Source organism: Pantherophis guttatus, chromosome 1 (genome assembly GCF_059756535.1).
Source record: "Pantherophis guttatus breed Tessera chromosome 1, ASM5975653v1, whole genome shotgun sequence".
NCBI classification, from domain to species: domain Eukaryota; kingdom Metazoa; phylum Chordata; class Lepidosauria; order Squamata; family Colubridae; genus Pantherophis; species Pantherophis guttatus.
In genome coordinates this window covers 43616314-43641409 of record NC_142063.1, presented here as the reverse complement: position 1 = coordinate 43641409, position 25096 = coordinate 43616314, and the positions used below count along the sequence as shown (strand labels likewise).

At 35.9% G+C, this 25096-nt stretch overlaps 1 protein-coding gene across 4 annotated transcripts in view; it reads left to right on the top strand.

The window, feature by feature from the left end:
• Positions 1–22639, top strand: part of VRK1 (VRK serine/threonine kinase 1) — a 28333-nt gene extending 5694 nt beyond the window's left edge. Inside the window, exons 3-14 of one of the 4 annotated variants that reach the window (XM_034418430.2) lie at positions 490–545; positions 3431–3500; positions 4068–4155; positions 5468–5576; positions 5677–5769; positions 8426–8558; positions 9709–9829; positions 11314–11372; positions 12858–13030; positions 17130–17241; positions 17536–17632; positions 22235–22639. In XM_034418430.2, the coding sequence (XP_034274321.1) occupies positions 490–545; positions 3431–3500; positions 4068–4155; positions 5468–5576; positions 5677–5769; positions 8426–8558; positions 9709–9829; positions 11314–11372; positions 12858–13030; positions 17130–17241; positions 17536–17632; positions 22235–22388 (1265 nt within the window). In that variant the 3' untranslated portion in view covers positions 22389–22639. Of the gene's footprint in view, positions 1–489; positions 546–3430; positions 3501–4067; positions 4156–5467; positions 5577–5676; positions 5770–8425; positions 8559–9708; positions 9830–11313; positions 11373–11637; positions 13031–17129; positions 17242–17535; positions 17633–17773; positions 18107–22234 lie in introns of those variants that run through there. The other 3 variants (XM_087872410.1, XR_015728559.1, XM_087872417.1) reach the window with 3 other exon arrangements.
• The last annotated feature ends 2457 nt before the right edge of the window (positions 22640–25096 follow it).

Genomic DNA, 25096 nt, shown 5'->3' with positions numbered 1-25096 from the left:
ATGTTACTACCATGTTCCTAATAAGGACTTGGTGTTCATAATCTTGTTTTTTAGGAAAGGCTTTATTGCTTCAATTCACCCACCAAAATCACTGAATGTTTCACTAATGGGACATTTAAATTGACTTATTTACATCTGGCAGCACCAGCTGGTTGCTCTTAAAGCAGAATAGTATGTTTGATTGATTGTGGTTAGGTTTGGCAAATTCATACCGTTTTTAAAAATGGAATGTAGCATTCATTGTTTACATCAAAATTGAAATATTATATGTAAAATGTATCAAATTGTATTATTGTATGAGTGTTTGTGATATGGAGGTAGATTTGTGCAAAGAATGCATAAGGCTCCACCATACAATATTATTAAATATATTCATGAATTTGTATTTGGTTTTCATCCAGTTACTCTCTTGGTTAGGTAAAAATTGCTGCTGAGATATTATAAGATACTTTTAAATCCTGTTGATAAAAACTACTTATATTTTAACAGCTGATGTTAATTCATCTGAATCAGTTACCAGTGATGCACCCTATGTTATAAAAGTGGTAAGTTTGTTTAATTATTCACTCATTCATTTTTGGTGTGCCTGACTCCAGATTGACTCTGGAAATAATTTCTTTCTTTTGAAATAGTTGCATTTGCATTTTCAATGCATTTGAAAAATAAAATGGAAAAGACAAACTTTTCCACTTGTAGGTTTGTGAAATTCTTGAAAATCCTCATGCAACTAGTGTTATATGAATTGTTTAAGTAGATTAAATTAAACTAGTATATATTTTAAGCTTTACTAATATATTTTAATAAAAATAGCAAATGCTATTGTCATCTTGCTCAAATAATCTCTAATTTTATTATATTCCTTAGATTGAGTGTTGAATAGTGGAATGACATGCGTGCTTTACACTGGTTTCCTTTGAGGTGTTATGAAATTGCATAGGAAATAAAATTTCTGTAAAGTTGGGACAAACAATCTGGAATCTGACCTGTAGTTTATAGATTGCCTCTAGGGCAAGGGTGGGCAATTGTGGCTCTTTTACAACCTGTGGACTTCAACTCCCAGAATTCCTGAGACAGCTTGGCTGTCTCAGGAATTCTGGAAGTTGAAGTCCACAGGTTGTAAAAGAGCCACAATTGCCCACCCCTGCTCTAGGGCAATCACTGTATATTTTATTTTATAACTAATTGCAATTATGAGCTATTTTACTTTAGAGATATGTGGTAAACGAAAAGAATTTATCATTGTATCCTCATGAATTTTGTGTTTGGAAAATTAAGAGTTCTTGAGGGTAAACATAGACATATAAGGCACGGTGTGCTATGAAGTCTAAGAACTGTTAAGGCTCATTCTGATCATGAGTTCATTAATAGCAGGAATTGGGATCATGCAATCATTTCCATATAGCTAGTAATAGTGCATGCAGCATGTCTCAAAAAAGTTGGGGCATCTCCTGTGCCTGTTTTCCTCTCATCTGCCTTTCATTACCCCATTTATATTCCCATTAACCAATATGGGTGAATGGATAGATAGGACCATGATTTCCTGGTCCTTCAGTTTAGACATTCTGAATACTGTGATGATATCAGAGAAGACTACCGATTAAAAAAGCCAAATTATAGAATGCATTTTAATGTTGCTGCAAATATTATTGCTTGATAGCAGCACCAGGTGGACTTGCCTTTTTCTTGCTACTTTTTATCTGCTGTATGGCATTATAGATGCTATTAATCAATTACAATTATGATGTAAAATAATGTATATGTCACATTTTTCACTATTAAATATATTGAAAAGTATTAATGCATAGTGATTCATATTGGTGATGTACATGAGGTGATCTGCATGAGTAGAAGAGGTGACTGATAAATATTTATATGAATCTGTGCTTTGTGATATAATTTAGAATTTAAATGTAAGGTGATAAATTATATTTATGCATGAATAGATAGCTTGAAAAAAATATCCCTTGGAGATGGTGACATTTGACACTAGCTATAGATTTATAGGATAGAGTTAACTACAGTGTATGTAGACATTTAAGTCTATTATGCATTATGATTACAGTCACTTAATCTGGGAAGGTCATCTGGGAAAGGACTATCACAAATAACACACTGACTGTCCATGACCAAAACTCTTTTTACAGTTCTATAAAACAAAAATAAAACTAATGATTTAGTCTTGTTATAATCATATTTTGATATAGTTAAAAAATGACACCAATTGAAAAAATGAGAAGATCAGAAAAAAATTGCATAAGCCATGTAAACCAATTCAATTCTCTGGTAGATTGCTTGATGCATAAATTTGTTGCCATTAATGGTAAGGACATAATGTATAAGAACCCATGTTCATACCCTATTTGGGAAGTACTCTTCGTGAGATCCTGGAAAGGTGTTGATAGGCAGAATAGAATGCACAGTACTAGATAGGCTACTAGCTTGACCTGGTATGAGACAACTAGGTTAATATATGTCTTATTTTGGATACTGAAAATGAGAGTGTTTGGTGAAGTATATTGACAGGAACAAAGCAGTAAGATTGCCTCATGCTCCATAAAGTTTTTTTATGGCTACTTCAAAGTCTTTCTCAAGTTGTCTCTCCATATATGTGCCTAAACCAGGGGTGAAATGCTCCTGGTTCGGACTGGAACGCCTGATCCGGAAGCGATGGCAGCTGATAGCAAAAATCCCTGCCCTCCCCATGCCCAGCTGAGCTGCGCAATCATCAGAGCCTTTTTTTTTTTACTTTTAAAGGCATTTTTTCTTTGGCTGAAAAATGCTTTTAAAAGTAAAAAAAAAAGCCTCTGATGATTGCGCGGCTCAGCTGGGATCGTCAGAGCTTTTTAAAAGCATTTTTTTCTACAATCTCTTCGGCCAAAGATTTTGTAGAAAAAATGCTTTTAAAAGTAAAAAAAAAAAAGTTGGCCACACCCACCCAGTCACATTACGCCCCCCAAGCCACACCCACAGAACCGGTAGTAACAAATTTTACATTTCACCACTAGCCTAGCCAGCTGCTTTGTTTAATTCACTGTACCTGTAGAAGGATGCATACAACCCTGGAATGTTCATAGAGCAATTGTGGTAAGCATTCTGGAGGATGTAGATGCCTCCATATTAGATGGGTTGCTTTGCTTGGGTCCTTTAAATACTTAACTTAGCTATACTGTATATTAGGTTTTTAGATCCCATATTGAGGTAAACATTTTTATTGTGATATATGAAAATGCTTTATTTTTAAATTATTTATCTCATTCCCAGTTATATAACAATTACCAAGGAACTGAATTACAAGGAAGAAAAATTAAATGGTTAAATGGCTCTATTTTATAGGAAAATAGAAGAATGTTTTATATATTAGTAAAACCTTTGGTTGAAAAAAGAATAAATCAAATTTAAAACATTGCATTTATTTATAAAATATTTAAAGGAACCCAGTGACAATGGACCACTCTTTACTGAGTTAAGTTTCTACATGCGAGCTGCTAAACCAGAACTAAGTAAGTAAATCAACCCATGTTTATTCAATAAAACAATGTAATCATCCTTAAATATAAGAAAACTATGGGAAATATAGAGTTATTGTAATTCATATAGGATTCTAAATGGTTATTTTAACCATAACCATATAACAATACAGTATTGAGTATTTATTGGAAATAATTTTTATAAAGTGGATCTAAAACTTGTCCTTTTTTAATACTATGAGTCTAAAACTCATAGTATTGAAAAGGGGGGAAGGAATAATAAACAACTATTTAAATGATATGCTAAACATGCTAGCATGTTTGTTAGTTTTTTGCTCATGTGGGGTGCCTTTGTTATATTTAATTTGCTAAAACTATAGAATCAAGGATAAAATGTATAAACATTAAAAAAAATGCAATCCATCTACAGTTTAGATTCTAAACTTTTCAGTGCCATTAATTTCAGTGAAGGAGAGGTTCCCTGTTTAAAAAAAACATCCTTTTCTGTTCGTATTAAGATTTAATAGTAATAATAGTTTTCAACCTTATGTGGTAATATATAATATACATAATGTATATTGAATATTTGTTTCTTTTCAGTTAAAAAATGGATTTCTTCTCACAAACTGAAATATTTAGGTGTACCAAAATATTGGGGTTCTGGTTTGCATCAAAAGAATGGCAAAAGGTATAAACCATTTCTTACTTTAGAATATAAAAGACTTTATAATGTAACTTCCCTTAATTTCAATTTTCCAAACTCTACAATATTTCTTAAAATGAGTCATAACAATAATGTCGAGTGAGGGTCTTTGTCATTTAAGTTTATCATATCAATATATCAAGGAATTGGTACAGTTTTATGTATTTTATTAGATAACTTGGAAGTTTGCATTGTGGTCAGTATTAAGTGAATCTTAAGGCAATTTTATGATATTCTATTAAATTTAATACATGTGCTTGGTAGTTCTCAGGAAGTATAAGGTGTTTAAACTTTCCAGGTTAGCTTTATTCCATCAGAATAAAACTAAATATGTTTAAAGAATTCAGGCTAAGTAGTAGGATTTAAACATCAGCTATTATTCTCTTGCTCCCAAGGTCAGAACAGAGTAAATAGGGAATAGTTCATTTTGAATATTACCTAGCAACTAAATTACAAAAATATCTGTCCAAAGAGATAATTGAAAATACCTTGCTAGATATGTAAAATAACAACAACAACAACAAAAAAGTAACAAAAATCGGCTATCATTAAAATTAAACCATTAAGAAAATATCAAACAAGAGATGTACTAATTGAATGGGATGTTAATGAGATTAACTCTTCTCTTTGGTTTGTAGTTTAGTGACAGGCATTAAGGATTTGTTTAAAGAAACTGAAAAGACCTTTTTCTTCTCTATTGGAATTTTTTTATAAGTTATTTAATGAGTGAAAACAGAACTGTGTTTTTATTATTTCCTAAGGGGGGTATTTAAATGAGATCATGCTTCAGGTGCCACAGAAGTATGGCACAGAAGTTTGGTTAATTAGAATACCACAGATTCTTCATCTCCTTCAGTCAGGAGACACACCTGAACTCTGTTATACTTCAGAAATTTGCCTTTAGTATCAGTTGAACTACTATCCTGTTCTGATTTCATTTGTTCCTGCATACTTTCCTGAAATTGTAGAAAATTTGGAATGGGGTTGTTTAGTAAGTTTTAGCAGTTTTTAAAGTTTTTTTTTTTAATGCCACTGCATTGCTTGGGAGTAGCACCTAGAACCTTTGTCATCATAAAAGCTAATAATGGTCAGTCCTGCTTAGTATGCAGATGGGAGACCATTAAGAAATACCAGGTCTGAAAATAGACAGGGAAGTCAAAAAAGACCTGGAAGAGGTTGATGGCACACAATTGTTAATTGGTGCTAAGAAAATTCCATGTCTGTACAATCCTCAAGATTGAATGTTATTTTTTGTACTTTGTTTTCAATTTCCTTAAATGCATTTTTTTTAAATCAGTTATAGATTTATGGTGATGGACAGATTTGGGAAAGATCTTCAGAAGATATTTGAAGAACAAGGAAAGCAGTTTTCACGCAAAACAGTGTTACAGTTGGGATTGAGAATAGTAAGTTAAATGTTTTTCTGTGTTAATGTTAATGTAAGTAGAGACCTCATTGAAATTAATTTTATTGAAGTTTTTTTTCTGACATTCTGTTCTTTTTTAGCTTAATGTTTTGGAATATATTCATGAACATGAATATGTACATGGAGACATCAAGGCCTCAAATCTTCTCCTGGGCCACGAGATTCCAAATCAGGTAAGTTTCAATCTTTTCTTCCTTCAGTGTTTAACCTATTGTTTTAAAGAAAATGGAACTGCTGTGAACCTCAGCAGAAATCTTGCCTTTATGAATGTGTACAGCGTTAATATTTCTGCTTGACATTTATATCTAGTTAATGTTGTACATTTTTTATTCACTTTGCTGGCAGTTGATCAAATTGGCTATTCTGCCCTGAATAATATTCAAGAGAATGCTTGCAATACAAAATGAATTTCAAATAGCTGTTTGGGGGTGGAAGTTTAAAATTATATACTACACCAGTGAATTACGTTTGCTTGTCTGCTTTGTCAATTTTTTATTTCCTTTGTTTGAAGAATCCATCAAGCATAAGTGTTCTGTTACTTGAAAACCTGATTTCTTAACATATTAGTTCAAATCAAATGGTTTACAGAAATATCTTTAGCTGTCTGTTTATTATTATCATTTAGTTATAGTAGTCATTAGTACTTTTCTTGAGATGACAATTTCATATTCCCATGTAAATTGATAGAAACATTGTGAGGGTTATTTTGTCTCTTCCTTTGGCAAGAGGTCCAAGAGTTACTAGATGGTTGCATTGCTTTTATTAAAGCAGCGATGGCAGTAAAAGATCAGCTCCTAGTTTCATCTGGATAAAATAGTTCATTTGTTCACCACATTGTTTCAGGTATTATGAGATTGATTGATCACCCCATCACTTTAGATTTCTTTTTGTTGTTTGTAAACCTGAGATCAAAGTTTTTGTCTTACATTCACAGTTTTTATCACCATTGTATGAATTGTTGATAAAGAATACTATTTTGGAAGATGAGAATTATCTAAAAATGAAAATAATTTCATAAATCAAAGGGAAATGATTGATTGGGTTGTATAGTAGAATTTCTATAATAAATATATACCTATATTACATACTCTAAAGACAAAATTTTAGTTGTTTATATTGACACTGTTTGCATTTCAATCAAGAAATAAATTCGTAGCACAGAAGCTCACTCTTCAAAGACACTTTTCCCATCGAAATGACAGATCCTTTTAGTTACAGTTTAACAGAGTTGTAGGTCATCTAGTCCAACCCCCCACCCAAGCAGGAGACCCTACACCATTTCTGACAAATGGCAGTCCAATCTCTTCTTGAAAGCCTCCAATAATGAAGCTCCCACAACTTTCTTAGCTTGATTCAGAATTACAGTACAGTTGACAATGCAAATATTCTTAGGATTATTGATTTATTTCTTATATAATACATTTCTGGGATGGATTCATCTGACTTTTTTTACATTTTTCTAATGAAGGTAAAATGGAAGCTGGCATAGTGCAAAGCAGAGACATTGCTACTAAGTCTTACAGTTATTCCCAAATTTAATGTTTTGTTTAAAAATTTGCCAATAGGTTCAGAACAGGCACATTAGAATTCTGGGGGAAATGGCTTCCTGGTTAATGGGTATTTTGTAGCTGACTAATCTTATGTTGATGAAAAGATGACCCCTTCTTACATGGTAACTCTTGTGAGAACTCATGACATGCTCATCAAGCCAGAAATTTTAGCAGCCCCAGTCTAAGATTTTTCTGTAAGCACAGATTTTTTACAACCTATAGTAATTTTCACTTACCCAGATTTGGAGCCAGGAAATGAATTTACGTACTTATTTGATTTAGAAGCCACCAAATTCCAAAATGATTCTGGAAGGCTTATACTTTAAAAACAGAAAATGTTAAAGAAAACCCCCCATGATCTGGATAACCATGATACCCCATATATCAAAAAGCCATAACCAACAGGGTCCACAAGTACTCTAGCCCATAGCATGGGAGAAAGGCCATTTTTAAAAAGCCTTTCACAAGTTCATCGGAGTGGGAGCTACACAAATCTCTCAGAGGCCAGGAGCTGCAACAGAGAAGCCCTGGGTCCTGATAGATGCAGTTGTTTGGGGGAGGGAGCACCAATTTTGTCTGATATTACTGGAAGGCAGAAACCATGGGAGAAAGGTGATCCCTTCAATAACCTGACCCAATGCCATAAAAGGCTTTGTATAGCCCAGCAGATTGAATTGGAAAGAAAGAGGATAAGACTGGTGCTGACTTGTTTCTGTAACAGTTTGTGAGATGTAAATGAAATTGAGACTGGTGGTAAAAGCAGCATGAGACTTCAGGTGGGAATTGAAAGCATCCACTGGTATAGTGAGCCTTTGTTATTAAAAATAATTCTGAATTAGGTTTGTGCTGGTAATACGATATTTAGAATCACCATCTACACCCCTGAGACAATTTGTTCTACATCAGTTCAATCAGGAGCTGGTTAATTATTAAGGCAGGGTGCAGATAATATTTTGCTATTTGATGCTATTTTAACATCAATATTAGATTAATGTTATTGGATTGTAGGTAGGCTTACTTTAACTTGCTTGGGCGTCCTGTTAAATTTAATAATATAATGTTTTATTTTTATTGAAGTACATAGGATAGATAATTATGCTTTTAATCTTAGGAAGAATCTTGGTACAAAAAGAGAATACATACTTATATTTTGAATGACATTTCCCGACGTTAATGATATAATGAGAACGTGGTGTCAGTATTATATAAATAAAGTACAACTTCTGGTTGGCTGTTTTTAATTCTTGGATTGATTTTGTTGTACTTGAAACCTGCACAGGTGTACTTGGTAGATTATGGCCTTGCTTTTCGATACTCTCCAGAAGGCAATCACAAGGATTACAAAGAAAACCCCAAACGATGTCATGATGGAACTCTTGAATTTACTAGTATTGATGCACACAAGGGAGCGTGTAAGATGGTTTTTGTTTTTATGCATATTCATTCTTCTTACAAATAAAAGGTAACAGAGTTGTTTAGCATGTTGGTATGTCCTCTTTTACCGAGCATTCATTCAGCAACAGTTTGAAGTTGCAACAGTGCTGAGCAAGTGCTAGTTGCAACTGGGCCTCAAAGTTTGGGCCATTGCAGTACCCCCACAAATTCAGGCTCTTGGCAACAGCTTGCATTTATGACAATTGCAGTGGACAGTTGCACTTTTTAATGCTCTGATGCACCCTCCACCCCTTGACCTATTGCTATTGCTATCCATATATTCATAACATTGAGAGGCTGGGCCAGCCCAGCAATAGCATCATCTGCCTGGCCCACGGTGGGGATGTGTGACTGGGTTTCATCAAGATATTGATGACACCACATTAAATGCCACTGAATGACCATACCAGCAGTTTCATAAAAGAGGAGTTATAATGTAACTATAATGGTTCCATCACTTCTCACTCAAGCGTGGCCCATGATTTTTTAGGAATATACCCCAGCCTGAACCCAGATTGAAAAGGCCTAGTTAATCCAGGTTTTTCTGTGGCTGAGCACAAGCCATCCTCTCAACAATGTTCTATAAAGAGGGAAAGTTGGAGGCTGTATAAAAGTTGGTCAACATTGTTGGGTACCATCATAGTTTCTTAAGATAGCTTCTGATTCATGATACAGGATGGCCTTTCAAGAATATGTTTGATTCATGAGACAGGATGAGATCTGTTTCAGAAGAAAAATGTTGGCCAAAAACAGTTATTCTCTTACGTAATTTGGATAGCTATTTCGGTCAAAGCCCCAGTCGTGTCTCATTCCATTAAAATTTTCCCTTTTTATATACTGTACTACTTTTCCTGTGGTCTTAAATTTGTCACAGCAATCTGAAACTCTCCAACCAATAACTCCTTTCCGGTGTAACTGAAATTATAATCCATAGTGAGTGTTCTGCCTTTATAGGTTGTAACTAATATTGTAATGCAATAAACCTGACATCTTTTCCTAAAGGAGAACTTCTTAATCATCTTTAAAAGACATAGGGGTATTAAGTTAATTATTCCTTTTGTTCTTTAATGATACTTTTTATAACTATTTTCATCTTCACTATGAATTTAGCACTTTTTTCTTTTTTAGCTCCCTCAAGACGTGGTGACTTGGAAATTTTGGGTTATTGTATGATCTGCTGGCTTAGTGGTAGTCTGCCTTGGGAAGATAACCTGAAAAATCCAGATTATGTCAAAGAGTCAAAAATTAGGTAATTTTAATGTATTTAACAATAAAACTATTCGATGTATTCAAACTGCTTGGTATAGATGTGCTTAGTTGAAACTAAATATCATATGTTCATCTTAAAAATCCAGGTGAGACATACTTGACAAGTTTAATTGAAATTGAATTATTGGGTGGAAATTGGATGACGTTCTTATTTCAGCTATGCAGTTAGATATTGCAGTGTTATATTGCAACTCCAACACCGATTGATGGATTTATATACCACCTTTCTGAAACTCAAGATGGTGTACATAGCACTCCCTTTCCTTGTCCCCATAACGAACAACTTAGTGAGATTAGTTGACCTGAGAAAGGAGCAGTTGACCCAAAATCAGCCAGAAAGCCTTTGGTTTAGGGTTGAGGGTAGAGTTGAATCTTACAGGAAGGGATGAAAATGCATAATGTGAAAGAAAAATAAGAGGTAAACAAGCAAAGTGCATGTTGAACTAGTACAACAGAATTTTTTCATAAATAATACCACTTTTGATGTTGAAATTTAGGGTTTTTATTATAGATACATACCTGCACACTTTGATTTTCGTACTGTTTTATCTGCAGTCTGAGATAAAGCCAGAAACAATGAAACTAGAAATCCTGTAAAGTGTTAATGCTAAATGTTGTTATGTTATTCTTAAGTGGTGCATGCTTTTTGTTGTCCTCCCTTCCCAAAGCTTATTTAACATCAGCTTGCAACAGAATTCTAATATGAACAGAACTATAAATGTTGATTCACTAAATGCTATTTTTACTAACTGCTGAATCCACATGGGCCGTAAATAAAGACTATAGTATTCCTTTGACAGTTGAAAACATGAGAAGTGAACATGGTCCTTGAAATGGGACAGCTGGCCACGGCCAACACACTGCGGGACAATTTAACAATTCAATTTAATTATTTAAAATAAATAAACAATTGTTTTAATTTTTATCATTCATTCACATTTCATTTTGTCCCTCATTTTGCATCCTTTCGCTACAGTTGTCCTGTGGCGAGATGACCGTGGTGAATTGTCATAGACCCCATGGTCCTAGCTTACTTATCCTGTTGTGACATCTTTCACATATAACATCGATAAAACCAGATGCTAATGTCATTTTAGTTTGGCAATCATTGTGGTTCTATTTTATTAAAAATAAGATGTCATGTTACAGATCCCCACTTCTCTTAACGTTCTCATCAGAAACGTAATACAACAGGATTTCTATGCTAGGATTTTAATTGTCAGAATGTTTTCAGTCCTTACCCATAACAGCATGATTGTAACATATATTATTCAATAATGGAGTGTAATTTTAAAAAACTAGGATAGCTTTATTACTCTTCATTATTGCTACCAGTATACAGTATGTGTGTATTGCATGTACTGCATATATGTATTGTATATTTGAAAGGAAAGAAAATCTAACAGATCAAAATTTAACTTCTGATCTGTTAAACACAATTTGGCATCTTGTTTTTTCTCCCAGGTATACCGATAATGTTTCTGAATTCATGTTGAAATGTTTCACTAAAGAAAATAAGCCAGGTAAGTAAGAGCCTGCTTAAATTATTTCATCCAACAAATGTATTTGTTTCATGTGAGAAAAGAAAAAAGATACAGAGGAATTCATTGAAACAAAATATACCAGTGTCTCTTTTTTGGGGTGTACGTGAATAAGTTGTCCAAAAAAGTCCTGACATGCAGTTTACAAGCAGAATAAAAAGAACCTTGTCTAATATTTATGTATGATACAAGGGCAGCCTGAAAACAGACTTTTTTAACCTCCCTCATCCTATACCATATTTTTCAGAGTCTAAAACACACCGGAGTATAGGACGCACCTGGATTTCAAAGAGGAAAACAAGAAAAAAAAGTTTTTGGCCTCCGTTCGTCCCGTTTTTGCCCTCTCCAGCCCGCAGGAGCACTCTGCAGGCCTCCCAAACCCTCTGCACATCCTGTTTTTGCGAAAAAGAGACATGTTTTTCGGGTCTGGCAAACAGCAAAAATGGGACGCCGGGGTGGGTGGGTCAGGAGGCCAAAAACAGGGCGGTATTCAGTCTATAAGACGCACCAACATTTCCACCTACTTTTTTTGGGGGGGGGAGTATGTCTTATAGCCCGAAAAATATGGTACTTTGAGGTTTCAGAGAAAGTTGAAAGAAAAAGCAACCCATTTTGCGAACAATATCTGTTTCACCAGCACTCTGATGCTGTTGTGGTCTGTGTGTTTGCAGGTTTTCTTACAGCACAGAAAAGGGTTATAAATGAAACGATATCTCATGAAATTGAGTAAAGATAGTTTGTTTGCTAGGAAATCTTTTTCTTTTCAGAAAATATCAGTCAAAAAAATCTGACTAATGTTGTTACAAATTTCCCTGTTTAAATCTATTTGCTGATCTTATTTATTTTTAAAAACACAGCACCATTAAACATAATTCTGTTTTAAGGTTTACTGTTTATTTATTTACAATGATTACATTTTCAAATGTTGTCAAAAGATAAAGGAAGAAATTATTAAAAGAAGGATCTGTTTATCTGTACTGTTACATCCAGATTTTCCAACATATTTGTGCCTGCAAACAAAGTTCATGTTATGTGTACTATGAAATTTGATATTTCTGTGAAACTTCAATATTCCTGAATAAAATGAATCTAGGAAGATTAAATGACTGCCTCAGGTCTCTTTAGAGCCTGACAAATATGGAAGAAGATGCCCTTCTTCATTTGACAAATCTATCCCCTCCAGAGTTTCTTTTGAAGATGTGAAATATATCAGGAAAGTTCTCCTTTTCTTCTGTGATAAGTATATGGATCTGGCTATTATATTGATTATCCCAGCAAAATTTTATGTGTTTTATAGAGTGTCTCCAGAAGCAAAATAGATTCTGTGAGCAGAGAAGAAGAAAATATTTTTCTTACCATATTGGATAATAGCTGTAACTGTAGTAATATCTGAATTTTATACCGTATCACTATATTGCTACATGAAAATGTAATTGACATATTGGGACTTTCCATTGCTTTCTTTAGATGAAATAGCCAGGTATATGGAAAAAGTGATGGCTCTGTCCTACACTGAAAAACCACCATATGAGGAATTGCGAGAAATATTTCTTCAAGGTCTGCAAGACATTGGTCACAAAGATGATGGCATACTAGATTTCGAAGTTTCGTTGAATGGCGATGTTCCAGCAAAGCCTAAGGTCTTCTTAATTCAGATCTGTATTTAATGTATCTTCTCTTCAGTTGAAATAAGAGCGAAAGTAGCATTGCTTCTAATATACCCATTTCCAGATGAAAGAGCTGAATGTCTCCACTTGAAGATGCCTATCTCAAGTGAACAGGTGGTCCTTGATTTATGACAATTGTGAGCTGAGTTTCTGTCATTGGGTGATACACTCATAAAGCATGCCATCATGTGACCGCATCGCTTAGCAACACCAATCCCAGCACTCCACATTGCTGCTGTTAACTGAATTCCACCAATTACGTGAGGTCCTACCGCAATCCAAGCTCTGAGGCCTTGGGGCTGCTTGTCACACTGCAGTTCAGGGACTTCTTCATGTGCCGCAGCTCTAGGACTGCAAGAAGCCCCTGAGCTGCAGTGTGAAGCCTAGTCCCAATCACAGTCACCTTGCTGCCTTGCATTCTGAGGCCCCTGTTGCTCTGCTCTGCCACTCAAAGTGATCTTTGCCATCTTCTTGCTTCTGCTACTGGCCATCTATTCCCAGCCTGACCCTTTATGAGCCAGCTGCTGGCCACACAAGGCCATCCCATCCTCCCCAAGTCCCGTAAGGAAACCACCAAGAGCAGTTTGGACAACAAAGCCTAATGTGGCCAATGAGAACAAGATGGCAAAAGTCAGCTAGGGCCGCAGAGGCTGCAGAGTGCAGGGACAAAAGAGCAGAGATGGGGGGAGAGAGGCAGGTGGGAGAGTTGGATCAACCCTGTGTAAGCATGGCAGGCTGCCAAGTGCCTGAATTTCGATCATGTGACCATGGGCTCTGCAACAGCCATAACTTTGTGGATCAGTTCTCAGTCCCTGCATTCAGCATTGCTGTAACTTTGAACAAAATGGTCGTAAGTTGAGGACTATTGTTTGTAGGTGTTACAAAGCAAGGAGCACCTTGTGAGCCTAATGGGATTGCAAATGAATAGAATGTCTTTCAGATGAAAATTTGATTTACAAAGGAGCTAACTGGAAACATGAATCCTTTTAAACATTCAAGGAACTTGCACTTTGCTTCCTATTCTTACTTTACGCTTTGGGTTTTTTGATTAGCATGTGAAATAAAAAAAAAATAGAAATGGTTGTCTTAATATAGTTCCAAGGTCTAACTTGATAGATTTTGTGTACTGAGGTTTTCAGTTCTACTGTGTCAATTTAATTGTGCTTTGTAGAAGAAAAACCCTAAAAGCATTTATTTAGTTTATAATTGGAAAAGAGGCTCAATTAATAAAAAATAGAGTAGGATTCTTTAGAGTAAGTTCCGAAATGCATAAAATGTAATTCTCTTTACAATGATGCTGCATTGGTAAAAACCTGCCTTATGTGTCATAAATGCTCCTTTTCAAATGAGGCAGGCTATTACAAAGGTAGGTAGAAAGGATTGATAAGCCTTGTAGCATTTCATTAGAAAGAATTGATTATTTTGATGATTCCAAGGATTTATTGCTTAAATCTGTTGCAATCCCATAAAGACTTGCATAACAATTCTCTGGTTTGTTCACACACTCTTTTCCCCACCTGAACAAAGGTCTCTTCCCTTCTGTTTTTGTAGAAGATCTTGTATAAAGTTTTATATATATGCCGTCATTTTTCAAACTACTTGGTTCTCAAACGATGGCTAGATATGAAGGAAAGGGAAGGAGTATACAAGCTTAAGGATGCTCAGGCTCTTAACTCAGGAGATTGGCTAGATTGCCATATTCCTTAGCTCTCAGACAAGTATAAGATGAACTACCCATCTCCCCCCTCCCAAATGAGTTCCTGTAGAACATTATGTTTTTAACCGGTGGACAGCTGCATACCTGCCAGGGAACAAACTCCAGTAACAACATACTTTTGATTATGCATAGAACTGCACAATACATTTTTCAATTTCAATATTGGCTAGGAATCGATTCCAAGTTGAACCTCAAAACTGCATTCTGTTGGGGGACATATGATGATGCCATATCATAATGGCTAGTAAATTGAGAAATAGTAGAAACAGTCACTGCCCAGCTAATTGAAATTGGTTATAGAGGGAGTTATTCATCTTCTCTATTGTGCATTTTAAGTGATTCTGGTTCTGGGATTTATTAATGAGAGAGCATTCCCTACTAGGCTTAAATTTAATTCACTTTCATATGAAATGAATGATGTTACTGTAACATTTACATTTGTTCAGTTAACTTCTGCCAAAAGAGAAATTTCCTTCATTTGCATGCAGTGAAAATATCCATTATTGAGCTTGTAAACTACTCAAGCCATGGAATATGCTTAGTGATGAGCTCATTGATGACATTTGATAACAGCTAGAAAACATTTGAACTGAAACAAATATGAATTAGTAATTCATAGTTCGCTGTGGACTCTGCATCGGACTTGAGTGTTGCCTCTGTCAGAGAACAATACCTGACTTTCCTTGCTATCTAGCTGGCCTGGATCAAGATTAAGAATGTGCCTTTTACTGTATAAGCTGGGAAACTATTTTAGTGTGTGGACAGTATTGAGTAGCCGCTTTAACAGTAAGTCTTTTGAAAAAGCACAGCTCTATTCCAGTTAGACAGGAAGAATGCATTTATATCCTGTATATAAAAGCAATACAATGGTGAAATATTCCTTCTTAATTTTGGTCAGAATGAGAAAAAATGTCTGTGTTTATTCCTGCCTAATGCATCACAAAACTGCTGACATGCTAACCTTGGAGTTTGGGTTGGTGTTAATCAGGCCTATGCACCGGCAAGAAAGATGTACCTAATGCACTCCATCAGTGCCGTTTGCATATGGAAGTTCTCCCAGGGGAGCTGCCCTGTGCCAGCTGAGGGTTACCTGCCCACTGCAGTTATTGTATGTAATTATCGAACCAATCTGTTCAGCCCAGCAGGGTTTAGATGGTAATCATGAAGCAACACTTTGGAAAGATGTAATGCACTCTCCCCTTTTCTCATCGGCTATATAAGCATGTAGCCACTTGAGCTATTTCACTCTGGATATACTTTGATCAAAGTTACCAAAAAAGTGAGTGGAAGTTTAATAGTAATTTTTATGCTGATAGGCTAAGAACATTGAAAAATGTTTTGGCTTCTTAACATAAACATGAGTTTAACATAAGTAAAATGGGGAAAATATATACACAGTTCCAGTTTCTTTTGAAGCATATTGTCCTCTCTGCACCATTTATAAGGGGTCTAACCTGATGCATTTCTGGTTGACAAGCAGTTCTCGCTGTGGAGGATAAAGGAATAACAACAACATTTTACCCAAATAAGCCTGAAAGCTTTTAGAAATCACTTCTACGATAAAAAATGAATCCCAGGAAGAGCCAAAATTTTATTTATTTATATTCTTTTCTAATTGGAATGCTTTCAAACTATTAAAAATCAATATGGAAAGGAGGCTGGCAAGGGTGGCTGCTTGAAATTCAACTTTTGGGGTTCACTGGCTATAGCTTAAACTTTTATCTTAAATAATAAATGAATGTTTCCAATTCGTGTGATTTTTACATGATCTATATTTCTACACTAATTATATGGTAACCGGTATTCTTTTAAAAATAATTTCAAAATAGTACTGGAATATGTATTTTTCATTGTCTTAGCACTATATTTCACTATTCTGAATTTATGAAATATAGCAAATATCTAAATTCTTACAGAAATGTATGAGTTTCTTAGCAGAGACGTGTTTACAATTTGTACAAGACAAGAATCCCTGCAATCACTTAAAATAAAATTTGAATATAAAGGGGGCTGCTTAGGCAGTGCAAGAAGCAAATTTTGTATGCATAAGAAATACTGTTGTATGGAAGGCCCACACTCAATATGCTGTTGTAATTGTACCTGATTACTGTAAACTACACTCTTGTTGCTGAATAGACTAAAATAGGTTCACGCAGGAACCTGTACAAAATAAGATATTAAAAATCATAGCATGATTCCTAAAATAACATGCTTTTTCTGTTAAAAGCTTTTTGAGTTAATTACTCAGAAGATAGGAAACTTTGATAGAGAAATATGGTTAGCAATTTTATGTATGGCGTTATCATTTGTTTAACTTGCCTGTGTGCACTTTTTCTGTTTTGATTTGGACGATAGACAAAAAGAAAATTAGTTGCTGCATCAGGGACAGCTACTGCTGATGAGGACAATGCCGAAATAGCTGTTGATGGTGTGAAAAATACCAAAAAAAGAAAGCCTGCATCACCGAGTAAGTAAAACATTCTTATTAGTATTTGTCACTGATCTATCGCTGTAGAAAAATTCAAAGATGTTTAAATTCCACAATAAACGTTAACTATTTTGTTGGGTAACATGGGAAAAGAAAGATTGTCAGCTATCTGCCAGTAGCAAATGTGAAATATATTTATTGCTCATCATATAAAACTGATGACAGTTAGTTGATGAAAGTTGTTGGCGGTGGCTCCCTACCCCTTTTCCCACCATTTATTTTCCTCTCTGTTTTCATTTTTATCCTCACCTATCTTGTCCAATTCACTGTCAGGAAGTGCTGACTCCCCACAACCAATTCATCACAGCAGGTTGCAGCCAGAGGCTACCAGCAGTAGCAGCAGCAGCAGCAGCAGCAGTCACTTGCAACAGTGAGTGCAGTTACTTTAAGAAAAGGGAGTTATGCAGATAGGCTATAAAATCTTGGTAGTATTTTGGCATAATCTGTAGTTTATGACCAGCAGATGCACATCAGCAGGACGACTGAAAGGAAGGCTTGCCAATTCTTTTAGCAGGAAATGCCAGGAATTAGTTTGGACCTCACACATTTGCTGCCTGTGAGTTACAGCCCGTCTCTAAAAGGCACTGTGGCAGATGGTATCATTTCCAAGTTAGGACTGTGCAAAGCATCAAAGGATTGCTTCCCTTCGAAAGGAAACTCAATCAAGGTGCACTTTTGAGGCAGTTCTGTGAAATGTAGTGGCACCTGGTATACATCAAAACAATCACTTCAAAGGCTTGCAGCAGTTTTCATGCCCAGAAGACACTTGGATTGGCGGTTCCAGCCCACCTCAATGTTTCTATTAAAAATGTTGAAGCAGTGTGCCCTGCTTTCTTGAGTTAAAGCTTGTCTTGAATTATATTGCTTCTTTGATCTGACTGAGCTAGCTCCACAAAATGAAGCTGTGTTGCTTTGGACAGCAAATATTATTGGCATTCTTATTTTTATTTATTTAAAACATTTATAGCCAACCTATTATTCAGAGCATCTTGTGGTAAGCTACAATCTATAAGAAAGCAAGAAAAAATAGTACACCAAGTTAAATATAACTACAGCCAAGTTAAGACACAGCCACAATGACCAAGACAAAGATACAGCTAAAGGTCAGAAGGCATAAACAGGCTGTGACAGTGATGGCAACTCATATTGAAAGACACAATATGTCAGCACAAGCCTGGCCTTAAGGGAAATGCCATTACATACCTGCAGCCATTACTATTGCTCATCCAGGTCTTAACATTTGAGCATTTAGATACTGGGAGATATGCTCTTTCAAGTATCAGTACTTGACACTTAAAAGCAGCGGACCCCAACCTTTTCGGTTTTGCAGGCCACTGGCGGCATGGGGGGGGAAGAGGGGATGGTTCTGTGCTCCACATGCTCACCCATCGCATGTGTGGCCTGGTTCTGAACAGGCTGCAGCCTACTATCAGGTTGTGGCCCAGGGGTTGGACTTAAAGGCCTTGAGTATCATTACAAGTGGTCCTCACTTAACAACTATTTGTTCAGTAACCATTTGTAGTTAGTAGTGCTGAATTACTGGTATGTAAGACCAGTCCCTAAAGTTATGGCTGCTGTAGTACACACACATACACACACACACTGTGATCAGGTGGTCAAAATTTGGGTGCTTGCAGCCCACCTGCAATTGCAATTACAATTATAGAATAGGTGCTTCCCCTACCCTGATTCCCCATTTCTGCCCTTCTGATCACCAGGCACAACGCTGTCTCTACCAGGCCTGCTGGCTTATGTTCAGTTTATGTTCTGTCTCTGCCAGCTAGCTCACCATTGTTGTGTTTTTCTTCCTGCTGCTGATGCACCCAGCCTGGCCTGGCCCTATCACTGCCATCATTAACTAAATCCCTCCCAATTGCTAGACAGGACCTACCTCCATCCAAGCCATTTCCAGTTTGATCTCTGCCAACTCTGAGCCTCAGTAAGGAGCTGCCTTTTCCAACTTTATTGCATCTGAACCACAACACCAGCAGGCCCCAACCTTTCCAGCGGGTGGGGAGGGGGGAAGGCGATGGTTCTGTGAGTGGTAGGCTTGTGTGTGAACACCCGCAAGTGGAGCTTCACGTGCCCGCCTGCTGCTTGCTCTGCCCTCTGCACTACACCAAATTGGCTCTCATATTAGGCGGGCAGTGTAGTTATTTTAGGTTCAGCATTACGTAATTTCTGAAGAATGTACCAGCTGTGTTCTGCACTAGTATAGCAAAGCTGTATACATGCTTTTTTAGGGAGAGAGTAACCTTATTCAGAAACAGAGCAGATTCCTGCTTCTAGACAATTCACAATGTCTCATTCTTAAGAACATCTTCAGTTTATTGGCAATCAGCTGACTCAAATGGATATTCAACGCTTACATTGTTTCACTTGACTGGGTGTTAACATATTGATGGCACTTCACCCCAGACTCCAATGGACTCAATGAGCTTTTGCATAAAAATGTTGAACAATAAGGATGATGGAATGGATCCCTGTGGAATCTCACAGTTCAGCAGCCATGAGACCAAGTAGAAACTCCTGAAAGCCAACCTCAAGAGTTGATCATAGATATGAGTGCAACCAGTGAAGAAAAGCGCCTTCTACTCCAATCCCAGAGAGTCTGTTTAGCAGTCAGATCCACCATATTTGTGTAGTTAGGTTTTCATTATAAAATACTTTCTGATGCAAGTTCTCTTTAGGAGTTATAGCACTGTTTCTTTCAAGAGATGGAGGTTTCTCCTGGTGTAATGGGAAATTTATCACATGCTAGATATGCACCTCATCAGTCCTCTTTTGCTTGACCTTAAAAGTCAATCTTGGGCAATATATTATCAAGGAATTATTACATCCCCAAGACCCATAAGGAATATTGTCTAATGCTTTAGTCACAAGTTATGCAGAAACCGCAGAGATGTTATTTGAAATGGATTCTAACTTAGGACTCCGATTATGGACTGGAATTACATGTGAAACTCATAGCAGGCAACATGAAAGGCCTGTGAATTTTAGTGAATATTAAAGTAATTTCAATATTGAGATAACACAACTATTATTATAGTGCATTATGGTTAAAATCAAATCTAAGAAGAATCTCTTACAAGTAAAATGTATGTTTTTCTGTATTTATCCCACGTTAATAACATATATGGAAAACTAGACACTTCTCACTAGATGCAAAGTTCACTTAAGGATAGAGAGCTAAACTGAAGTATTTCAACATTGCTTCAGGATGGATTATATTTTTTCAGTAAGTGTATCCCTCAATTTCAAGGCTGGTAGTTTATGAGGATGCATGGGAAGCACACATTTGTTGTTGTGGCTATAGACAAATGTTCCCTATGCTTCCATTTGAGCAATCAAACTGAAAGCACAGCTGTTTACTTCATTTTCCACATCAGTTGCTGGAGTAAGACTTAAAACTTGAGTATAAACAACGTAAGTCAGAACAAGCAACTCCACTATTGCTTCTGTCTTCAAAATCATTTTTTCCTTCTTGACATTTTTTGTCCCTTCAGGAAATTTGCTGGAGCCAGAGAAAGTTGGCTAGATATTTACTCTAGATGGGTTGCCAGTTCCTTGTTCCAATCAAACATTCAATTCAATTCAATATGTTTATATTTTTGATAGGCAGCTATACTAAATAAGTTAAAACATACATAAAAGTATCCATACTTTAATAACATACATTATAATGTGCAAAAATCAGCAAGAATATTAAAACTTTATTATAGCAGATAAAATGGAGAAATATTGGGAATTTAAATAAAATCATCTCTGTTTAGCAGCACCCTGGGTAAAGCTTGCTAGCCTCTGTAGTGATACCTCCTTGTCTAAATTCATTAAATATTTGATTTGATGTGAATCAGGCCAAACTGATTTTTTTATCAAGAAGGGCTCCAAAAATTTTCTGCTGAAGCAGAAATAGTACAGTACAATAAATATTGTGTAAAATCTTGTATAATTTCCTGGGAACGTGGGCAGAAGCACATATTATATGGGATACTAAGAAATTGGCCCTCTAATTGATGATGCCATTTATTGGAACTTTACACTCATGAGTGTCTTCGCAGGAGGATGGCATTGTAACTTACACCAAATAATGTTTGCATGCAGTTTTAGTTTTATTAAATGTATACCCATAGCCGATTTTATTTTGTAATAGTTTCAGCAAATTTCTTTAGGCAAAGACATGTAAAGCCCAGTTTTAAATTTTTCATTTGTGTTACTTAAATTTAAAAATAATTCTGGAGAAAAACCAAAGGTATTTATGTGATTGGATACAAATAAACCAATTGGTACAAGAAGGAATGGAGAAACTTATGTGTGCCAATCAAATATTATTTGTGTAGCTAGGGGTGAAATGCTCCCGGTTTGGACCAGATCGCCCGATCCGGTAGTGATGGCGGTGGGTGGTTCGGAGAACTGGTAGCAAAAATCCCTGTGCCCCACCCCCACCATGCCCAGCTGAGCAGAGGCTTTTTTTTAACTTTTAAAAGCATTTTTTCTACAACCTCTTCCGATGAAAAAATGCTTTTAAAAGTAAAAAAAAAAGCCTCTGATGATTACGCGGCTCAGCTGGGATCATCAGAGGCTTTTCAAAGCATTTTTTCCTGCAACTTCTTGGTCGAAGAGTGGTAAAAAAAATGCTTTGAAAAGTCTCTGACGATCCCAGCTGAGTTCCTGATAGGCAGAGAGGCTTTTCAAAGCATTAGAAAAAATGCTTTGAAAAGTTTAAAAAAAAAAAAAAGTTGGCCATGCCCACCCAGTCACATTAACCCTCTCACCAAGCCACACCCACAGAACCGGTAGTAACAGATTTTACATTTCACCCCTGAGCTAGGGATACCATTTTTAGAATTATTAATATCCTGAATTTGATGTGGATTGTAAAGTATTAGTAAGTAAAAAGTATTTGATTAAATTCAGAATTTCTGTGAACTGTCTTTAATAATGAAATTGTCTTTATTCATAATAACTATAGAGATTGGAGCCACCAAACCCAAATTACAGAAGATCTCACCCAAACCCAAGACGAACTTGAAACCAAGGAAGAGAGTTCAGAAGTTAAAAAGCCCAGAATGAGTTTCCTACTTGCACTGAGTAGCGAGTCCTTGGTTTTTTTCTTCTTCTTTTAATTTTACCTTATTACAGTAGCACTTGGCTTTTTCCTCTTTTGTATCTTTGTTTAAACATACATCTAAACTTGCCATATAGTGCTAGCTTGAAAAAGTTTTTAAATCTTATATGTAGAATGTATGGTTTAGTATAATTTTACAAAAGTTTCAGAGTGTTTTGGCATTTCTTTGCACATTCTTGCATTCTGCTATTTTGTATAAACGTGAATAAAAAGGAAATAATGTCTGTAAAATAAATTTTGAAAATTTAATTATAAGTTGTTGGTTGCATATGTGTGCATGTGTGTATAATCACAGTCTGGCTCAAACCTATACTTACAATTTTATCGTCTAAAGTAATAAAAAGGAACAACCAGATTAAAAAAATCAAATGGAGGCAGAGGAACAGGGAGAATGTACTGTTAGTTCAAAGATACATATTTTGGCGTAATTGGAATAGGATATCAATTTTCCCAATGCTTCCTTGAAAATGTGAGATTTGAGCAGTGGGTTGGTAGAAGAGAAATAGAGATACTTCTAAACATGGATCAGCAAGGGACAAATCTCTAAATCATTTCAAGGAACAGAAGACTGTTGTATGGGAAAATATATTACAACTGGATGAGTGGAAATCATAAGAAAGGGAATGTTGGGATAGAAGATAGATCCAGGCAGGAAATGTAATTTTGAAGATAAAGACCAGGAAGTTTGTCTATCTGCAGAGAAGCTTCAAGAACAAACAAGTATGTTTCCTAAGAGCTGTGGTGCTTTAAAGAAGCAAGGAGAGAATGGAAAAGTGTTTGACAATGTTAAAAATATTGCAATAACCTGCGTTTTTGAGGGCGGGGTGGAGAAGGGGTGGCAGCTCTTGGGAATCCTGATTTGAATGCAAAGTCCCTTACACAAAGAAAGTAAGCTTCCCTTATAGCCTGCATTTACTGCTCTTGATGACTCCAGTTGTGTGTAAATATTAGAAAACAGCAGGGTCCTGCATTCCAAGAATTACTTGAGCACTGCCATGAAGACGAGAGTCCTTACCGGTATTGTAGTCATATTCCCAAGCTCTCCTGCTGTTTCTAATCTGTGCACGCAGCCATGAAAAAACCGGACTGACATTTACAGGCACAGCAGGGAGACACTTGAGTCAGGGAATATTAAAGACAACGCCACATACTTGGGATTTTTTTCCCCTTGTCCCTTTTCATAGTGGTCACCATACATAAGACATTTTCACGGGAGAGCTAGTTTGCTCTTCAACTGATGGTGTAATGAGAGTATTGATAATGAATCGTTCAACAGTTCTTTTAGTGGCAAACATTCAGCAGATCCTTGTTTACTTTCCTACCCTCTAATCTAAAATATCTGCAGGGAGAATCCAATTTAATTGTAAGCATAGTTTAGTTTCTTTTTTTTTTTAACCATGTGCAAACCTGCTTGCTTTATAATTGCATTTTCTTTTATTTGTATTGATTCTTAACGATTATTAAAACAGATAAGTACAGCTATATGGCATCATACAAACAGTAATTTTGCATATATACAGACTACACACCTGCAATTCAGTGTTTGTATTTATAAATTCATATTCAGTTTGCTACTTTAAGCGATACGCTAAAATTCAAGTTTGAGCTGTCAGATTTGACATGCCGTAACACCATTAATACAATTAGAATTGGTGGAGGGTGGGTGGTGAGGGAGAAGGTTGTGTATTGTCTGGTTGACTTCTCAGTTAAAAGTTTTATCTCCTCTTGAGAATAAGACTAGACAGACTGTCATTTGCTATTACTTACTCTGCTTAGCATTATCACCAGAGCTCGCTCACTCTTCCTCTTATTTTTTGTAATTAGCTAAGTTGGCTCTTAAATTTTAATAGCCAATTGAAGCTACGTTTTAGCCAAGTTCTATATCTAAATTGTATTCAGTCCATTAAGAAAGTTGGTTAAAAGGCTATTAAAGCAAAAAGCCAATATATGGTAGTTAGCAGTTATGTTTGCAACACTAGCAATGGCAGTCTTCAGTGGTGTTTTCAAAAAAGAACGTGTTCCATGTTGCTTTGAAAATGTTCAAAGAATTACCAAACAAGGGCTGCAATTTTATCTATGTTCATTTGAGAAAAAGCCACTTTGAATATAAAATTGCATGTTAGTTTAGGAAATCCAATAACCATACATGAGATCCTAGCTAAAACCATAGTATTCCCTCTAGTTTATCTATGTAATCAAAATTATTAGCAAAAACACCCAAAGCGCTATCTAATGGAATTGTAATCTTGTAGTGGTTAGTTTATAAATTGTCTTGCTATTTTTAAGGTGAGAAGGGAAGTATATAATGCCAACATGTGGGTAATGAATACCACTTCTAATTGAAGGCTTTAGTCACACACATATACCTCCTTGCCATTACCTTTTTGTTTGGATTTAGTTCAGTGGGAAATAAAGCTGAAAGTTGTTCCAGGCATGGATTTCACTTCTTTGACTGCTGTTCTGAAGCTCAATCCTTTTAAAAGAAGAGGAAATGGATCCCTTAGCTCTCTGAATGTCAAGTCCAATTACTCCCAAGAAAAGTCAAGCAATATCTGAAGGACGAAAAATATATAAAATATCTCTAAACGATGGTTCATTACAAAAGGTTCATTAAGATAGAATTACTAATTCAGTTGTGTTGGCTAGTACAAGTGCAGTAACTGGGAAAACTTAGGGCCTGTATGCACACTTTTTTCTTAAAATTGT